Source organism: Triturus cristatus, chromosome 5_2, assembly GCF_964204655.1.
Source record: "Triturus cristatus chromosome 5_2, aTriCri1.1, whole genome shotgun sequence".
In the NCBI taxonomy this organism is placed as follows: domain Eukaryota; kingdom Metazoa; phylum Chordata; class Amphibia; order Caudata; family Salamandridae; genus Triturus; species Triturus cristatus.
This window is the reverse complement of record NC_140588.1, coordinates 428,943,793-428,963,212: the sequence shown is the minus strand read 5'-3', so window position 1 is coordinate 428,963,212 and position 19,420 is coordinate 428,943,793. Positions and strand designations below refer to the sequence as shown.

General features: G+C 43.6%; 1 protein-coding gene across 1 annotated transcript in view; it reads right to left on the bottom strand.

The window, feature by feature from the left end:
* Positions 1-17,098, bottom strand: part of RAMP3 (receptor activity modifying protein 3) — a 1,003,044-nt gene extending 985,946 nt beyond the window's left edge. Inside the window, exon 1 of the mRNA XM_085607369.1 lies at positions 16,398-17,098. Within this exon, the coding sequence (XP_085463495.1) occupies positions 16,398-16,449 (52 nt within the window). The 5' untranslated portion in view covers positions 16,450-17,098. The remainder of the gene's footprint in view (positions 1-16,397) is intronic.
* Between the last annotated feature and the right edge of the window lie 2,322 nt (positions 17,099-19,420).

The following is a 19,420-nucleotide window of genomic DNA, read 5'->3' as shown; positions in this document are numbered from 1 at the left end:
TTCTGCTCTGCCAAGTGGTGCCACATCCAGTCCTGGGCCCTTGGAAGTGAGTGGTTGGTTTTGCAACCCAAAAAAACAATGAATCTGCACTGAAGCGTCTTTCAGGATTGGTGCATTCCCTGCGATAGATGCATCCCTGCTGCCTGCACTGAAGCCGTGGTTACCGCTCAGCAACTGCATGACGCAACGACCTCGACTTAATATGCAGCCCTGACTTTGCAGACGCAGCACCTCTGAATTACTGCTGCTGCGCAAATCTCAAACACTGCATCGCTGATGTCTACAGCACACCGTCCCCGACTCTGACGCATTCCCAGCTCTGCGTGGCATCACGCCAACACAGCACCTACAGCCCAGCAGTTCGACATCCACACATCGGAGCCGACGCACAGCGCTCTTGACATCGACGCATCAACGACTTTGCCAGACTTCGGAACCGAAAACATTGCCGTCGTCAGTGATGCCTCCCTTCTGTTTTTCAGCGCTTCCAAGCTACTGTCAGCGGTCTACGTGACTCCTGTCTATGGCCCTCATTCCATCATAATCTGACTAAACTTTTGGATTTGCCCAGGTCAAGCGTGACCAAATAGCCCCAATTGGACCTATTGATTTCTAAGCACTTCATTTTGATTTAATCTTGCAAAACACGTATTTTGACTTATGTAACACGGATTTTTGTTGTTTTAGTCTTGTTTTATTCTGATAAATATTGGCTGTTTTTCTAAACTGCTGTGGAGTAGTTTTGTGGTGTTTTCACTGTGATACTGTGTGTGTGTGTTCAGATACTTTACACAGTGCCTCTTTAGGTTAGTTTAGCCTGACTGCTCTGCCCAGCTACCAGACAGTGAGCACAGGTTAACTTTTAGTGTGTACACTTAACTGATTAGGAATTTGGTTCCTGCATCGACAGGGTGCATACCTCTGCCAACTAGAAACCCTATTTTTAACAATCATTGATTAAAACTTATTTGAAGTATCACCTATAACATTTATTTTAAACTCTTGCAATTGTGTTAACCCTTGGGTAAACCTTGCTGTCAAGTCAATGGTTGACAGCAAAGCTTTCTTGCAATTTATCACAGTGATTCAGTACAACCTCCTTAGCATTCATCAGAGGAATCTTGGTTGATGCAGCAGAATCTGGCTCGCTATATTCATGAAAACCCTCAATTATTCCTTGGCATTGAAAGCCTGTGTAAGTTTGGGATTCAGCCCTATCAGGAATGTACTCGACCTTGCATCCTTCCCTGTGCCATGCCATCCCGAGAGTAGGGGGTCTGCTCTTGTGGAATCTGTTGACTCTTTCAAACATCTTATGAATACTGCGAGGAGTGGGGGGCTGAATAGATTCTTCCTAAATAGTTTTTAGTTACCTGTGGATGTCAGGTCGCTGGTACTTTCACAATGCTTTGACTCCTTGACAGTTCCCCCTTCCTTTCAGGTAGCAGTCTATTAGGCTGCACTGTTCCTATTTTCTCTCACCCTCGCTTTAAAGAAAGGTTTGTGTAAGAGGTGTCTTTGCCACCCGGCTGAATATAGTGACAGTAGTTCTAATTTACTTTTTTTGTTCAAGTAAATGGCGATAATTAGCCAATATAGCCTCTTAGATACTGTGAAGAATATTGTGATTAATTTCAAAAATTGCCCTTGGAAAGAAAAGTGTAATATATATGTTATAAAAAAAAGCATTTGCAATGCAATAGGTCTTGCATTCACGAGAGTTTGAGCTATTGGCATTGTAAATTATATTGTTTTATACATATGCTTTTGTTTGGAGTAGAGTGAATGCATGTTGTTGGTAGTGGAATTATGTGGCTTGAATTGGAATTGTTAGTTGTGAAATTGTATGGGGTGGAATTGTGTGGAGTGGAGTGTAGTGGCATTATGTGGTACAGTGAATAGATAGGGGTGAGAGCTGTATAAAAGAGATAGAAAGTAAGACTGAGAGGGATAGGTAGTTTGTGTATTAAGTGGTGAATGAAGTCTAGATAGAGTAGTAGAAAGAATGTGTGAGAAATAGAATGAAGGGGAGAGAAGGTTATAGATGCATAAAGAGGCTGCGTTTGTGTATGCACAAGACACTGAAAGTAGTGAAGGAGAGTGTGTGTTTGCTGCTTGTTTTTTTTTTAAAGTTATGGTAAAGAAACTGTGCTGAAAGACCTGAAGTGAATCAATATGAGAAATGCTGGTTCAGTGCATGCTTGTGCAATGAAATTATGTGGATAGTAATTATGTGGTACTAAGTGTAGTGGACTTATGTGTAGTGGTATTGTGTGTCATGGAGGGGAATGTATTGAGTGAAATTATGTGGCATGGTGTCGACATATGTGGAATTATGTTGTGTTGATTGGATGTATGTGGTGTGTAGTGGAATTATGAGTTGTGGAGGGAAGTTTTGTGACATGTAGTGGAACTGTGTGGAGTTGAATTGTGTTGTGTGGAATTGTGTGGCACTGAATGAAATTATGTTGAGTGGAATTATGTGGCATGGTGTGGAGAGTATTTATGTGGAGAGTTTCAATGTGGCATGGAGTGGTTTTATGTGGAGTGTGCTTATGTGCTATGGAGTGGAGTGAAACTATGTTGTGTGGTATAGAAGTGTAACATTGAATTGTGTGTTGTGGCATTGTGTGGCATGGTGTGGAATTATGTGCAGTGTAAATTTGGAGCATGTTGCTGAGTTACATTTTGTTGAGTGTAATTATGTGTTTTGGAGCTGAGTGGATATATGTGGAGTGTAATTGTGTGGTGTGAAGTGCAATTATGGAGGTTGGAGTGGAATTATGTGTAGTGGAATTATCTGGAGTTGAATTGTGTTGTGTGGAGTGTAATGGAATTATGTTCCATGGAGTGGTATTATGTGAAGTGGAATTGTGTCATGGAGCGGAGTGTAAATTTCTGGAGTTGAATTTGATGGATTGTGATTATGTGGGAGGTAGTGGAATGATGAGGAGTTGAATTGTGTGGTCTGGAATTATGAGATGTTGAAATGTGTTAGGCAGTGGAATTATGTGGTGTGCATTTGAGTTGAATTGCGTGGCAATTAATTGTGTGGCACTGCAGGGAGAGAGCTCTGCGACCGAACTGAGCTCTTCACAAAAGCAGTGGCAACCTTCAGAAAACTTAAAGAACCAAAGCTGTCCAAAACATTGCGCACAAGCGTCACAAAAGCAAAGGCAAGCTTCCCAAAACGTATTAAAACAAAGTCATACAAAATATTGTTTAATATGCATGCAAAATTAATTAGACACAATTTGTGAGTTCGAAAGCAGTATCTGGGATAGAGGACGCCTCCTGGGCATGTTGAGCATATGTTGGAATGATACCTAATTGACTCATTACATAAATTAAGCATTCGTTTTAGAGCACACAACTACTCATGTAACAACAACGGCTGAGACATAAACCGGTGAAGGTTTTTTCCGCTGGAGGAGCAAGGGGAGGAGGGAAAGCTGTAAGACAGAGAACTGAGCGCTAGAAGAAAGTGAATGTACACGAAACAAGGCAGTGGGTAACAGAAAGTGGGTGAAACTAAAGAACAAAACAGTACGAGAAGCAGCGACAGGGGGGATTTGGGATGGGAAAGCGGTGAACAGGAAGGGGTGGTGAGGATGAGGAAGCAATGTTGAGGGAGGGGGTTCCGGTTGCTGAGACAGGTAAAGGAGATGCACTCGGATTTTAGTAAACAGTACAGCCTGTGAGTTAAACTGCTGTATGCTGAGCATTCTAAGACTGGCTGACAGAAAACAGAGGTATTTTACAAATCAACTACCAAATATGTACGTTGGAATAACTTTGTTCTTCATATTACATGCATATGTTACCTCGGGAACACATCTTTCATTTATTGATATGAGTGTTTTTGCATAAGTTCTCATTGAGGCTTCCAATGATAAGACTGCATCAAAGTCAATCCAGAAGGAAAATTGTGTATGTACTTTGAATACAAATGCATATTAGAAATGTTGCATTTTATTTTAATGTTTGTCAATCCTGACAAATGCTGCTTTAAAACAAAGAGTCACAAAACCGGAGTTAAAAACTGTACTTAAGAGACAACCTAAGACAGCTAGTAAGAATGCCCCATCGATTGCAGCTCAATCTGAAAGAAAGTAATCAATCTAGCAAACTTGTAGATATTTATCTGCGTATATATTAAAAGAAATGAAGGCACTCGTGTGTATAGAACAAAGGCTATTTTTTAAACAGGGGAGGCACATGCTTTGAGACAATTACATTTTGTTTTGAAAAGTCACCTCTGAGTGAACAATCAGCACGGATATCCTTGCAAAGATAAGTACAGAAAATATTACATTTGCTTTTAGAATCAGGCACAGTCCAATAGAGCATTTTTTAATTTTTTCCATTTGCTCTGAAGTCTTACATGAGCCTGAATGATTTTAATCAGCAGCGGGGGGGAAAGCAAAGCTACTGCAGCCGAAGTCGTGGAGTGACGGAAACAGGAGCTGGACACAGGGAAACCAACAATTACAAAACCTCACATTGAAACAAGATGGCGACTGGACGCAGCAAAAGCAACAACTACAAACAAAAAACGGTTCTCCCAAACAACAGATGAAGAATGCAGACATAAGGAAAATGTACTTGGCCGGTGCTCCTCTGTGAAAAACGGAACTGACGTATTGCTGCCTAAACCAGTTGCGAGGCAGCAAAGAAAAGCGACACTGGGCTGAACCAAGGGTAAGCAGCAGGTGAGAGTAAAATCCTTTACTGAATACAGCAGGGCTTGCAGACAGCGCATGCACGCTGCCTAGGCTCGCCCTAAAAAGTGCTCTGGGATTCCACACGTGGAATGGACAATTCAATACTTATGATTAATAATGAAGATTCCCTGGAGAAGATCCAAGTAGCAACCAGAAAACCAGTTCATGATGAATAATTAGGTAAGGGTATTCTATGAAACTATACTAGATATATATTTCTACCTCCCAGAGCAAAATATTCCACGTATTTAAGACTCTTATTCTTCCCATGATAAATGGAAAAAAGAGCAGAAATCATGGCCATCTCCTACACATATTTCGCCTTCTACTGAATAGATAAATGATGCACTATTATATCTCACTAAGGTCCTAACCTCCAAACCATGATGCAAAAAGTCAGATGCTAAAGATTTCTAGTTGTTAATCAAATGCACCCTTCTTATTCTACACAGATTCTATGTTCATTTTTACTTACCTAATTGTGTCAGTGGTTTAAAAACACATGCAATTATTACACAGAGATGCAAAAAATATAATCAGGGTTTTGTGTCATCAAATAAAAAGGTAATCACAGTAAAGTACTTTGAATTACAAAACTCCATATTCCCATAATCATTAAGAAATTCCTCAGTGAAATTTTGTAGCCCTAGTGCACTTCTATAACAACAAATTTCACATTTATACACAAGATTGTGTATCATCTTTCAATATTAAGAGTTCACTCAGTATAATTTGATTACCACACAACAAACCATACCACACCATGTTATACCATTCAGCACCGCACTACATCATAGTAAGTCAGTTACAGGTACTGTATCACATTATACCATGCAACACCATACAATACTTCATCACATCATACCAGACTATGCACCACACCATAACACACAATACAAATCCTCATTATATTATACCCCCCGTACAACATACATTTCTACACCAGGCCATACTACAACATCCAAAACACCAGTCTTAGTATTGAACACCAGAACATACAGAATACTTCATGCAATAGATCATGCTGCATTATCTCATACACCACTCCATCAAGTCATTGTACATCTCAACAAAAAAAAACATGCGGCAACATACCCCACCAAAGCACAAACTTTCCCAGCAAACTTATACCATACACATACAATACCATTAAATGCAAAAGACACCATTCAAAAGAACCTAACACCGCAGCTCTTAATATCACCTCATTATATACTGGACCATAAGACTTCAAAGCATCTAACACACACCACACAAAACCACACTATCTCTCATTATAGAACGACATACCACCATCCAAAATCACATCATCAAACTGAACAAAACACACCACATCACACTATACTACGACGTATACCACCTTATATCATACAACATAACATTATATCGCATCATACAAAAACTACCTCAAATCACACTTTGTCATACTGAACTCCACATCATACCATACTGAACCACAGAACATTATACTACATCATATAACACCAGATAGTACAACAACAATATACACACCACATCGTGCCACACAAAGCCACAGCATATCATCTTAAAGAACAGGGCCGGCTTTAGGGCAGTGCAACTGGTGCGGTCGCACTGGGCACTGATATGTGGAGGGGGCGCTGACCTCAGGGGTGGGGTGCTGTTTTTAGCAATACCTTATGATTGGAGAGATGAGGGGCACTTTTGTCTGGAGGTAGTGAGAGAATCCGAGGAGGCGGTCATGGGGTGTGGGGGCGCAAAAACTGATATTCGCACCGGGCGCCACCAGCGCTAAAGACGGACCTGTTAAAGAATACAACATTCCAGCCATATCACACCGCCTTACTCAAACCACAACATCCAGCAATACATCATACTATTGATTGACACTTCAACCATGAAACGCAATGTAACTCGACTGGCTTCCTGATCCCACCAATCCCTACACACCACACAAAGCTGTAAACAGAAACCTGGGAGATGAGAGGATGAAGGACAGAACTGGGAACGTATGCATTGCTCCAATTGAAAGCGGATTGATTGTTAACCAAACTGTTGTAAATTAAATTCTGAGTACCATGGAATACAACTTTTTATGTCTCCTTCTTGAGTAATCCCTGGAATGTATACATCAAGGTCAGATGTGTGGCCCCCACAGATTAGCGTGCTACAGAATGAGAGTGACCGAGAGTCTGGGTGCAAAAGGGTGGAAGCAGGCTTGGCACCCCACATTGATAGTGCTTGTGCACGGTGCCGCCTCAGTGCCAGAATGCAAGGGTACATATACATCCTTTATTTCAGCACCCCATGGTATGAGCTGCCGGTGTGGTACAGGTAAAACACTGTTAGGATTCGACAGCAGAATTAATATAAGGTTACAACTACACAGCAGGGGGTCACAGGGAATTTATATTCACCTACGTCTCTTTGGCTTCACAGAATCAGTGCGCAAATCCGCGTTTTCGTCTGTTTTCCCTATACTTGTCGGCAAAGGAAATAAATACATGGATTTGCCATATTGTTAGTTGCCATGCGAGCCATTTCACGTTATATTGTTGCAGTACTCATTTTCCTCCCTTTCTCCTCACAGGCGATCTCCCACGCACCAATTGTAAAGCCCATATGGGTAATCACTTCCACCAGAGAAAAGGCGGTTTAATGCATTTCAAGCACTGCTGATAATAGTACAAAATGATCTTGCCGGGTGGAGCAGCTGGGATGCCCCTATAATAATACGAGCACGAATGTTATTTCTAAAGAGCATGCGGCGCTTTTTGCTGCCATCTACAGGCGTTCTACCCTCATAACAATCTCCCGTCTCACCATGCACGAGCCTGATGGATGGATGCCACTCTTCGCAGAAAAAAATTGAAGCCCTTTACTTTAAAGAAATGTATTACCGCACGCTGTGCTGCTGTTAAACGCTGTTTTAACGACCAGTCTACACCATGCGTGCTTTAAAACAAAGGAAACAAACACACAAACCACATCCTGGCCTGTTTCCACTGTTTGGCGTCCACATTGTCCGATACACTTGACAAGAAGGATAGCTCCTGCAACCGTGGGCCTTCCCACTGACGCGGACATTTTGAAGAGAACAATAACTTTTGGTTCACGAAAGCACGTGAGTGCAGCGAGCAGTTGGCTTAGACCCCATTCAACCGAGCGAAGGCGATTCATTTCACAGATGTCTGTTCAAACTTAAACTGCCTAACGCATACATGAGCGCACCTTTGTAGATAATGCCCGTTTTACAAATGCTTTCGTTTTAAAGTCAGCCTTTATATGACGACCGGGTGTAAGCCTGATACACGTGCACAACTCCTTTGAGCTGTGAGAAGAGATGGATTGTCATCTTTTTGGTGATGCCCAACTACTTCCGGTGTCAGAGGCTGAAGGGGACAGGTGCTGGTGAGGGCCAGTATTATGCTGGGATTCGGAACAAGGTGAGGCCATGTTGAAAGGTACACATGACCCTGCGGGACCAATATTATATCAGGATCCAGAAATGGTGCTACAAAGCATATTGTTGAAGTGCTACCTTAAAGAAGTCTCCCAATACATATATGGATATTCACCACTGGTGGCAAAGCAACCTCCTAACGTCTCCCGTGCATACACCCCGCGATAACCAGACATGTTGTTTTAATAAACTGTTGATTAATTCACTGGTTAGGAGGTCAACAATTCTTCTTCAGCCCTGTCACCCACTGCTTCAGCAACCTGAACTAAAAAGTGGACTCCAGAAGAGGTAGTTGCCATACAGAAATGTCAAAGAGCCCATTTAGGGCATGCTGCAGGGCTCCACCGAAGCCCATTCTGCAACTGAACACCATTTTGAGCCCCATGACCACAAACGCCCTGCTTCGTCCACTAAAGGTAACATCAAATGTATTCACAAGAACAGGACTGGGCCCCAGCTCACCCTTCCATAGGTGTGAGTACATGAAGGTAAGTAGGTGTAGGTGGTTGATGTGAACTCCAAGTCCCATCTAGCCTAACTGCTGGACACCACTGGTCCTATTGAGTCACCATCTCAATTTAGATTAATTTATATTCTGAATTCGCAGTTTGATGTATTAAGCACAATTTTATGTATTTTATCGGCTGGCTTTTATACAATGCTATATGTATTTTATTGCTATTTTGCACATGTTTCGTATTACTTTTATGGCTGGTGACAGCTAAATAAGGATGATCCCGATCTGAGTTGCCATCTCTAGCTTTCCTCTTGTGCAGCTCTTCCTCCCCGGTTTATGATTTACCTTCACGCTGTATTGCTACCTTGACTCACCCAAACCTCACCTGTGCACTTAACTCTAGTGGCTGATATCCCTGAACCAACCCCAGGAATCCATTAACATGGACCTTCTGCCCCTATGGCTGATGATAGTAAATCTATACTGGCCTTTACATACTTTCCTTACGGATATAGTGGTAGTCGATATTCTGGATTCAATATTTTTGTAGGTTGAGGTGTACCTTGGTATTTTGACATTCTAGGCAAAGTGTGAGCTGCACCCATGGTGCCTCAAAGGCCAAAGTGCTGCGGACCCTCATCACCTCAGCAAGAGTCCAGCTGCATAAAGAAGCCCCTAACCTGAACCACTGCTCCAAAGAAGAGTGAGACAACCCCATGCAGCTCTACATCCCCTTGCACCGCAACACGCTTTCCACGGTGGGGGTCAACACACTCGTCTGCCCCAGTAAATGCTAGCGCTGGCCTCCGCTTAGAGCTTGTAAAGGTAACATAATCTACTGTGTATTTTTAGAAGGCCCAATCACACCACAGACATCTTTTCCTAATCACAGCGGGTGGTTACTGTCACCCAACCCAATGGTACTCATTTTACTGGCCTCAGGAGGATAAAGGCTGAGTGTGCTTGCCTCATTTCGGTCAGTCACAGAGCATGGCAGGATGAGTTAGTCCACTAAGCTGTCAAACCAGACTGTGCATTTGATGCATGTTGTCTGTCTAAGACAGGAGCAACAATAGTCCCTACATATTTGACAAAACTAAACATTAAGGGCAACAATATGTCTCTATCCATCGAGGGTGAGAAAATATCAACAGCACTCATTGACTTGTTTATCACCAATGTAACTTAAAGCGAAATCAGACTGAAAAATGACAATGTATTAAAACATGTTAATCTTGAGAGTAAACTTGACATTCAAAAAGAAATATGCACTCTGTCTCATAAAAAGTTCACGTGAAAGCGAGCACATGCACACGTTTACCAAATTCCTCAGCCTCTTAAGACAAGCCTAGGTTCAATTGCAGACTTGAGCCTCTCATAACATATCATGTGTATTTAAAGCACACGTTCACCCTTAACGGGGTAGCTTGGCGCTGAATAACAGATATTTATTGTTACCCAACTCAATGGTACTTATTTTACCGACCTCAGATGGATGAAAGGCTGAGGGGACTAACCAGGATTTGAACCTGTGACCATCAGGTCAAACACAGGCCCATTCAGTGCATGCATTAGTCCACTGAGCCACCGGACCCAGCTCAAGAAGGGATTTATTTTTCAAATCAAAACAATTGAGGCGCTACAATCTACAGTATCACACAGAATACTTTAAAGATAATATATATATATAATTCACAATCTCCACATGCACATTTTATATTTACATACAAGTCAGTTCTGTACTCAGACTCATTACACAGATCTTGCATATTCTAAATGCTATAACTTATGTAATCACATAAAAGTGACTTTCTCCAACTGAATGTATCCAACTTCATCCATGTATTTGTATATGGTAGAGCATTCCCAAGTATGCATGCCTAGAAACAGAAAAACAAGGGTATTCTCTAATCATATCAAATCAAATCAAATCAAATCAGGGACATTTAATCAGCGCACAAATCACTCAAAAGTCTCATGGCGTTTGCAGACAGATCTGAAAGCTTGCTTGTTTAGTTGTCGAACCGCCATGTCTTTAACTTCCTGCGAAAGCAGTTGTGATCTCTGATCGTGCGTAAGTTTAAGGGCAGTTTGTTCCAAGAGGCAGGTGCAAGAAAGGAGAAGGACCTTCCTCCATTTCTAGTGGTGCGGATTCTGAGTGGTGTAACAAGTAATTCATTGCTGGATCTCAGGGTCCTGCAAGGCTGGTACCATCTTAGCTTTTTGGCCCAGTACCCCGGCCAGTTCCGTACATATTTGTGTGTGTTAAACTAAGACGCTTGAAGCGAATTCGCTTTCTGACTGGGAGCCAGTGTAGAGATCTCAGACTAGGGGCCGAAGGGGATCTAGGCGGGAGGTTGAGAACCAGCCTGGCAGCAGTGTTCTGCAGAATCTGAAGCCTTGGAAGGCTAAAAGCTATGTACTAATAAAAAGGGATGGATGGGAAGGCTTCAGCCAAAGCTGCTTCCCCTCTGGAAACTGATTTGGGTAGCATTTTATTCTTCGGTTTCCTAGTTTGTTTTCTCATTTGAAGAAACAGTCAAGCATGAACTACTATACATGTCCTTTCTGCGTGCAAACATACGCAAACATTACATTTTGGTCTTATTGGACATCAACGATGTTTCTCTAGGCCAGTGAGCTTGGCACTAGCATGTGGGAGTTTTTTTATTTATTTATTTATTTTATGTTTTTTGAACTCCAGTGTAGTCCTCCCCTGACAAAAAAGATGACTGCATCTAGTGCTAGTCAGAAGAACTCCAAGTGGTTAAGGTGTGCTGGGCTTAAGCAGAACGATTGATCACCTTGGAGCTTTCTTAACTTTACACAATTTCAGAATTGCCTTTTATGCCATATTTCTTGGCTCCTTTTGGCATAGAGCAGGCAGTGCCCTCCCCTGGGTTAGGTTTCTCCAGTCCCATAGACTTGTAGGGAGTTTTTCCCAAATCCCTCCTGCGCCAGGCCTAGCCTGAGATACCTATGTATTTCCAAGTGTATTTGCAGCACCTTCGGTTCAAAGGGAGGTTTCAAATGCTCTACTAAAAGTGCTAAAGTCATAACATTCTGCCATCTCCTCTGCCGCGTGCTGGCGCTGCTGTTCCCTTACACCCCATGTCAGTGCCCAGACCCTGTTCACTGCTGACCTGATGACGTCTCGAGGCAGGCTATTACTGGAACATCTTTCCAAACAAACGCAATCAATAGACTCGTTTCTAATGGGACTGATGTTGTCAACATGTCAGATTTTCTCACTGTCTACTGGACAATTTAGCCACAAATTCCCATTACATGGAAGTGCCATGGAGCCTCATAGGCGATCACCAAGTGCCCTCAGTTATCCGCGTGCCGCTATAAAACATTTAATTGTCGTTTCCTGAGTTGTGAATTTCAGCACAAGTTTTGCCAAATGATCCGCTGAAAAAAATGTAACTCTTGAACTTGTTCTTTCTCGTTGCCAATGAAGCTTTGCTTTATGTTTCTTGGTTCTGATAGAGCAGAGATGTTTCTCTTGTCCGTGGTCATTTATATCCTGTTAAATTGCTTATAAAAAGCTAACAGGTTCAGCAGGTGTTGCAGACACAATTCACGGTCTGGATTTTGGCGATTCCCTCGCGGATGCTTTTTCTTTTTGTTTTAGTTAGACACTGAGGTTTAAAACAGGGATTACTTGTAATTGAGTTGCTGGATATTAAATTCCATGTCTTTGCGTTATAATGTCCTTAATATTAACAAAAGCAGTGTTGAAATCTACAAAGCAAACACACTGCTGTCTCCTACGACTTGATTTTATCACGTGTGATACAAATGTTCCATCTTATTTCTCCAGCCAAACACATTGCCAGGACTTAACCAGTGTTCTGCCTCCATGCCACGTAGAGAAGGGTTTATCTATTGATGGTAAGCCTGGATACTCGAGCTCACTTGTGGCCGCCTGACCACACTTTCACAAACAAACACTTATTTCAATTCCAGGAGGAAATGCAAGTGCATGTTTAGGTGAGTTGTCTGGCAAAACCTGAATGATGCAGCCTACAAGCGATGTTAGATTTTGCATATTAAGGATAAAATACTATGGGGCATATCAACAACAACCGGCGATAATTATCGCTAAGCGCACTTAGCGCTAGGATAATTATCGCTGAGATAGCGTGCTATTAGCAACGCTTATCTCAAAAGCGATAAAAATCCTAGCGCTAACTGCCTAACGTAAGATTATCGCTGGAAACCCAGAGATATTCTCACGAAATGTGGCGTTAGCTTGTTGATAGGGACTCACAAACTTAACCATAATATCCACCTTCCATAGGATATCATGGCTAAGTCAGTCCTGAAGCAGGCGTAAGGAAAGTAGCGATAACAGGCGTGATCGCTACTTTTCTTGCCGCTATGCTTCATAGCGTGGGGCTTGATGATAGGAGAAATGTCGCTTAGCGATAAGCGACATTTCTCCTGGTCGCTTAGCGAAATTTCTCCTGTCATGTTAGGTCAGGAACGCCCACTTTGCATCTCATTAGAGATGCAAAGCTGGGCGTTAAGATTTCGTGCGCTAAAGCAAGGTTTCACTCGTTAGCGTGACCTTGCTAATTAGGCGATACAATTATCGCCGCTTTTCAGCCGAAAACGGCCGCAAAAGCAGCGATAATTTTCTATCGCCACGTTGCTGATATGCCCCTATATGAGGATGTTAGATGCTGAACAACGTGTGGGTGGGAGCATAATAGATTGAACGTTTATGATTCTTAAACGATTCCAGTATAGAAAAGCTACAAAAGATAAGACATGACAGGAATTGTTTTTCAAGCTTTTTATGCGACATCGCTCATGTTCATAAGAAAGAGCTCTTGTGTCTCCTTATTCTGAGGGCCGCTGGAAATATGCAGCAATGGAGGAGAAAATTATGCGGCGACGCTGATTGACTTATGTGCCAAAAAAAAGACAACATATGCGGCGACTCAAAACACATACATTCTATGGCAGCATTATTTTGAGGTTTTATCACATATTATGCAGCAGATGGTGGATTTTGTGCATGTGCAGTGAATCCATAATTATGTAGGAAACGCCACTGCCATAGAATTACATTATTCTATTAACCCTTTCTATAACACAGACGTTCTCTTCGTTTTTATGTTGCACTCCACTAGGGAAAGTAACATACTACTATCTGACCTGCTGAACAGTGTCAGGGTGCCAAAGCCCTTCAGGTGATAATAGACACTGGTTCCGCTCCTGGACTTTTGTGTAATAAAAGAGTGGATTATGGGTGCTGTAGTCTTGTTTTGCTACCATTGACCTAATTAAACTAACACCTGTTTTCAAAGATTTATTAGGAAAAGTTCGGGACTGAAGACGCATCTGTAATGATGTGGAGGGAGGTGGTCACCAGTGACAGTTCTGTGGCATTATGATTCAACTATGCACTTTTTAATAAACAAAACTAAGCTCACTGACTTGGGTTTAAGCAATGGAAAACGGCGAATAAGCCAACCTCAGTACAAGGAGTACGCAACTAACACCACGTTGAATACAGAGCTGGGTCTCTTTCGAGTCAGTCCGCGAATTGTCCGTCCCTTTCCTCTCGTGATACTTTCACGTCTCGCGCTCGGCCACTCTTATGCTATCGCGAGTTTCAGTTAAATTTCGCCAATGCTGGTCCACCTGTCACTTCTATTTTTCCCGCTATTTCTCATTCCAACCAATAGCAAAACGTGAAAGTGGCCGCGCGCGTTTTGTCTGCCAATGAACGGAGAACACACGTATCGTTGCTGTCACGATTAGATGTGGTGAGAAGAGATCCAGAAAGGTGTCTGTCAGTGTGTGACTCTGGCCTGGCGAGGCTGCAGTGCTGTCACGTACTAGTGGTGACAGTCATTGTAACTGCATTTATATAGCGCTTAGTACCCTTCACGAGCCGTCGAAATGTGAGAGCCCCGTCCTCGCGAGGCGATCGTTCATGCGCGGGGGCGTGGGAGGGGAGGGTCTTGAAGCAGAGACGGGCCTCGGCAGCATTTGAGTTGCCCTCGACCGATGCTTTGCGGTTTGCCGCAAATACAAGCGTAATTAGCTGTCACGGCTTGCTGTGCAAGGAGTCAGGCGAGGGGGCGCGACTGCTACAATCCCAATCAATTATTCCGCATTCCAGGGAGACCCACAACTCGCTATAATAGAATTAATTACGGAGAGGGCGCGTGGGAGTCTTTGCTCGCTAGCGCCGTGTGATTTTAGTCCTAGGTAGAGGGAATTCCATGGGATGCTCGAACGCATCCCCATTGGCCTCCTGTGGGGAGATACTAGACTATGTCAAGAATGGACATATTTACGTTCGACAGTCTGCAGTACAGCGGCATAGCAAGGCTTCCGCAGGGCCTTGATGCAAGCAAGGAAACTGAGCTTTTGTAATTCCTCTCTGGGCAGTAGAGACGGTCATAACTGGGCTACACACTGCCTCCTACACACGTGGGCATGGTGCCACTGTTCCTGCTGCACCTTTGAGAGGTACGCCCCGTATTGAAGTGTTTATGACTTAATGCATCAACAAGCTTGTCTTTGGTCTTCAAAAATGACAATATGTTTTTAAGGTCAGTAAATGTTATTGCAGCTGGAACAGTCGCCTTTGTTGGCCATTGTTATAGCAAGACCTCGGCCACGGCAGGTTATTTGCATCGGTCTGGGATGAATTAGGCGTCGTTTATGTAAACAGGAAAACAGTCTAGCCCCGTGGAACTGTGTGACAGGATGGAGGAGAGCAGCCTGCCCACCACTGCCGCCGCCCTAACTATTCTGACATGGGTCGCACCAAACCACAAATACGGCAGGGTATACCTTTTACAACAATCTCCTAAAATAAAGCTCCCTGAGTGGCACGGGACTGCAGTTCACCTTCAAGGATCCCAACACCGCCGCCAGGTGCTGTACCTGTGCATTCCAGTACTAGTATGTTGCATTTCCCCTTACATAGCACAGGCGTAGGAAAGTAAAGGGGGAAAGGACTGGGTGCGCTACAGACCCGTGGTGTGTTCTGTAAAAGCAGGACTACCAGGATGCAATGGGAGAAAACAGGGCTGGCCGGTGTCGCTATTCTCATTGTAAGTTTAAGAGTGCCAGCACCAGGTTGCAAACTGAGAAGAGGGGAGTAAATGAGGTACTGAGTTCGGACATTTATTAATGCTTCAACTGTCCCCATTATAAGTACAGAACTACAAGCACCAGCATCAAACGGAAGAAAAGGGAACTACATGAGCTACTGAGCAGGGACATGTTTTACTATTGCTTCTGCTACCCCCATTGTAAACACAGAAGTCCTAGTACCGGCATGCAAAGGAAGAAAGCAAAACTGCAATACAACTGGTCCCCAACATGTTTTATTGGGGGTTGCTTTACTTGACACATTGCAAACGCAGAACTACAAATACCAGAATGCAAAGAAAGTAAACATGACTAAATGAGCAATGTCAACGGATGTGTTTTCTATTGCTACTATAAATGCATATCTACAAGTAGTACAATGAAAAGGAGGAAAAGACGACAGAATGAGTCTGTGGCAAAACATGTTTTGTTCTTCTAATTTTAGATATGGACCTCCGTTACCAGCATCCAAACATAAAAAACTGAATTGGCAATCGCCCCTGTAGTTTGTTCTCCTGGCAAATCCAGAAGTACGAGAACGCTAAGTAAGAAAACACTGGCTAAGCTAGTGGCCGAAGACATGGAACATCTCATACACAGTAAAAAAAAGAAAGAAGCAAAAAACTGTGCAATGCTGTCAAGTACTTACCACACATCACGGAAGCTAAAAGTTGCAGCAGAGCAAAGGCATGCTTCTCCATCCCGAGTCCAGGGAAGACGAGTCCGTGAAGGGGTCAGAAAGCATCAGAGGAGGCAGTGGAGGGCGGCTGGGAAGTACAGAGCAATCAGGACAGTGGGTAAGAGGCTACCAGCACCTTCCACCCCGTCATGCCCAGTACCACAGTTGGACAGAAGGAAGGGCGGGTGGATGGGGGTTCTGCGCCCCCTTTTAGAGGAACCACAACGAAAAGAGGAACAGGCGAGGAACTGAAAACATGCAGCCACGCTGCCCTGTCAGCCGCGAGCAGCTCCCTGGCCTGGCCGATGCCAAACTTCCCAGCCCTTCCTGCGGGGATGTGAGTGGTGGCGCCTGGACGAGCTCCCCAGGTGCGTCTCTGAAGGTCCCTGTTGTGCGGATGAGGATGCGGGGCTTCGCGAAGGGAGCGCTGCTGTGGTCCTGCCCCGGGCAGCGGCAGCCGGTGGTATCAGATGCGACCCTGGAGCTGGAAGCAGCGCGCCCGGCACTGTTGTTACTGTACACAGCGCACGGGATGGCGTATTGTACAGCCGCGGCTCCCACAGCCAGCCCCCTCCTCCCTTCCTGCCCGCTCCGTGGGGGGCGTGTGACTGCAGAAGGAGGCTTCCCGTCTCAGCCACCACTCCCGCACTCACTCAAGACCCCCTCACCTCTCAGAGGAATACCCTCCATCCGCCTACGCTCGCGCACGCCTTCCTCTCTATTTTGATGCTCCTGGAGTGTGGTGTCACAGTAGTTATGTTTTTTAACGTTCTGATTTTGAGAAGTAGGGATTATCTTTCTACTCCCATCTCCCTTACTGTAGCTCTATCTCCTCTCTTCTTCTCCCCTTATCTCATTCTCTCCTAATCATCGTTCACTCTCTACCCCTCTCTCGAGCGCCCTTTCTCCACCTCGCCTTCCGACAGTGTCTCTTCCCTCTACAATTGTATGACTCGGAAGGTCGGGGAGTAAGAGGGGGCTTTTCACAAATATCGCTGCTCAATTTTGTAATTTCTTTTTGGAAGTATAAAAAGCAGATGTAAAAAAAAAAAGAAGTTGGCCTACTTTTCTGTTTCTTCTCTATGTATTCCCCTACTCTTTCTTCTCCCCTTTTTTCATTCACCTTTACTCGCCATTTGCTTTCCTACCTTCTTACGTGATCAGTTTTGCCGTGGCTCCTTCCTCTTCCCTCCTTTTCTCCCTTGACTCTTCCACCATTTTTCCCCCACTACTGTTTCCGAATCCCTTACTCTTTCTCTCTCTTTTTCTTCCCTCTCTCTCTCCATCCCACTCCCCTGTTTCCATCTCTGCTGTACCCTCACCCTTTCTCTCCCTTATCTCCCCACATTTGCACATCTCTCTTTTTACGGATATCCCAGCTGCCCCTTTCTCTCCTTCCCTTCTCAGTCGGTTTCTTTTCCCTTTAGCCATCACATTTCTACCCCTTTGCCTCATCTTCTGCTTTTTACCTCTCCCCACTTTGACGCTGCCTCCTTAATGTGCCAGTTACTTACCTGTAATCTTCATTACTCTGAGTCCCGGTCTTCCTCAATGCAGTCCTTACAAACGTTCGGCAGAACGTATTCCCTAGCGGACAAACAAGAAATAGTTCACCCAAGATGGCGGCCATTACTCAAGAGCCCTTTCAAAAACATCACATCCTTTAATGTGACACTTAGAACCAACCACTGGAAAAATAAAAGTACTAAATAATCAATCCCTTATTCCCATGGGCAGGGAGCAGGATTCAGGACTGCATTGAGGAGGACCTGGACTCAGAGTAATGAAGATTACCAGTAAGTAACCAGGGCAATACCTCCTTGTCCGACTCTCTCTATGCAGTCCTTACAATTGAGAAGTGATTATGTTGAGAAACGAAGAGAAAAACGAAAGCAAGTTATTGCGACACCCAGAGTATTGATTTATTATGTGTTATAAACTTTAGATAGCACAATCGTACATAATTGTGATTAAGACTCAAAAACAGAAGAAAGAACACAATCATGGAAAACTTAAGAAGAAATCGCCCCTAATTGTAAGCGTTTGTGAAAGAGAATAGTATGCGGGGACTTCCAGGCAGCTGCACAACAATCATTCCTTAGAGAGGCTCTCTTGAAGAAAGCACAGGAGGTGTAAACACCTCGTGCTGATCTTTCCGGCACCTGCAGGGGGTGAGAGTACCCGTAATCTCATATGCTTTGATCATGGCAGATTCAATCCATTGAGAAATAGTCAGGATAGAGGGACGAAAACCCCTATTAGGAATTCCAAAAGCTAAAAGCAGTCAACTCATTGGAAGGCTAACGTCCTATCAAGACAGATGGACAAGACCCTGTATAAATCCTAAGAGTGCAAAGATATCACTTCAGCCAAAGAAGTATTGGAATAAAACATTTTGAGGACAATGTCCTCTGAACAATAGAATTGCAATGTAATCTTGGGTAAGAATGCTAGACTCGGTCGAAGCACTTCCTTATTGTTAGAGCTGGGGGTCTCTAGTTGGCTGAGGTAGGTACCTTAGTCCAAATAGGGACCCTTGCTTCTAAGTCAGGGAAAGGAAGGACACCTTCTCAGATAGCCCCTGCTCGCCCCCTCGGTAGCTTGGCATGAGCAGCCAGGCTTATCTCCAAGGCAAATGTGTAAAGTATTTGCAACCATGCTCTCAGTAACACAGTGATAACACCACAAATGGACTCCGCACGAGTTTCATAAAAACAATTATATGTTTATATAAAAAAGATATACGATGAGACCACGTGATAAGAATCCAATATATGCTTATTTGTAATATTTCACCTTGCCAGTTATTAAGCCAGCAAGCACTGGTAGGTTCTTGCAGTATTAATGAGCAATTCACGATTATCTAATGTAGTCGTAGTGCAGTTCATAATGCAAGTTCATAATGCAAGAATCAGGCAGTCCGTAATGCAAAAATAATGCAATTCGTAATGCAACAATCAGGCAGTTCGTAATGCAAAAATAATGCACTTCGT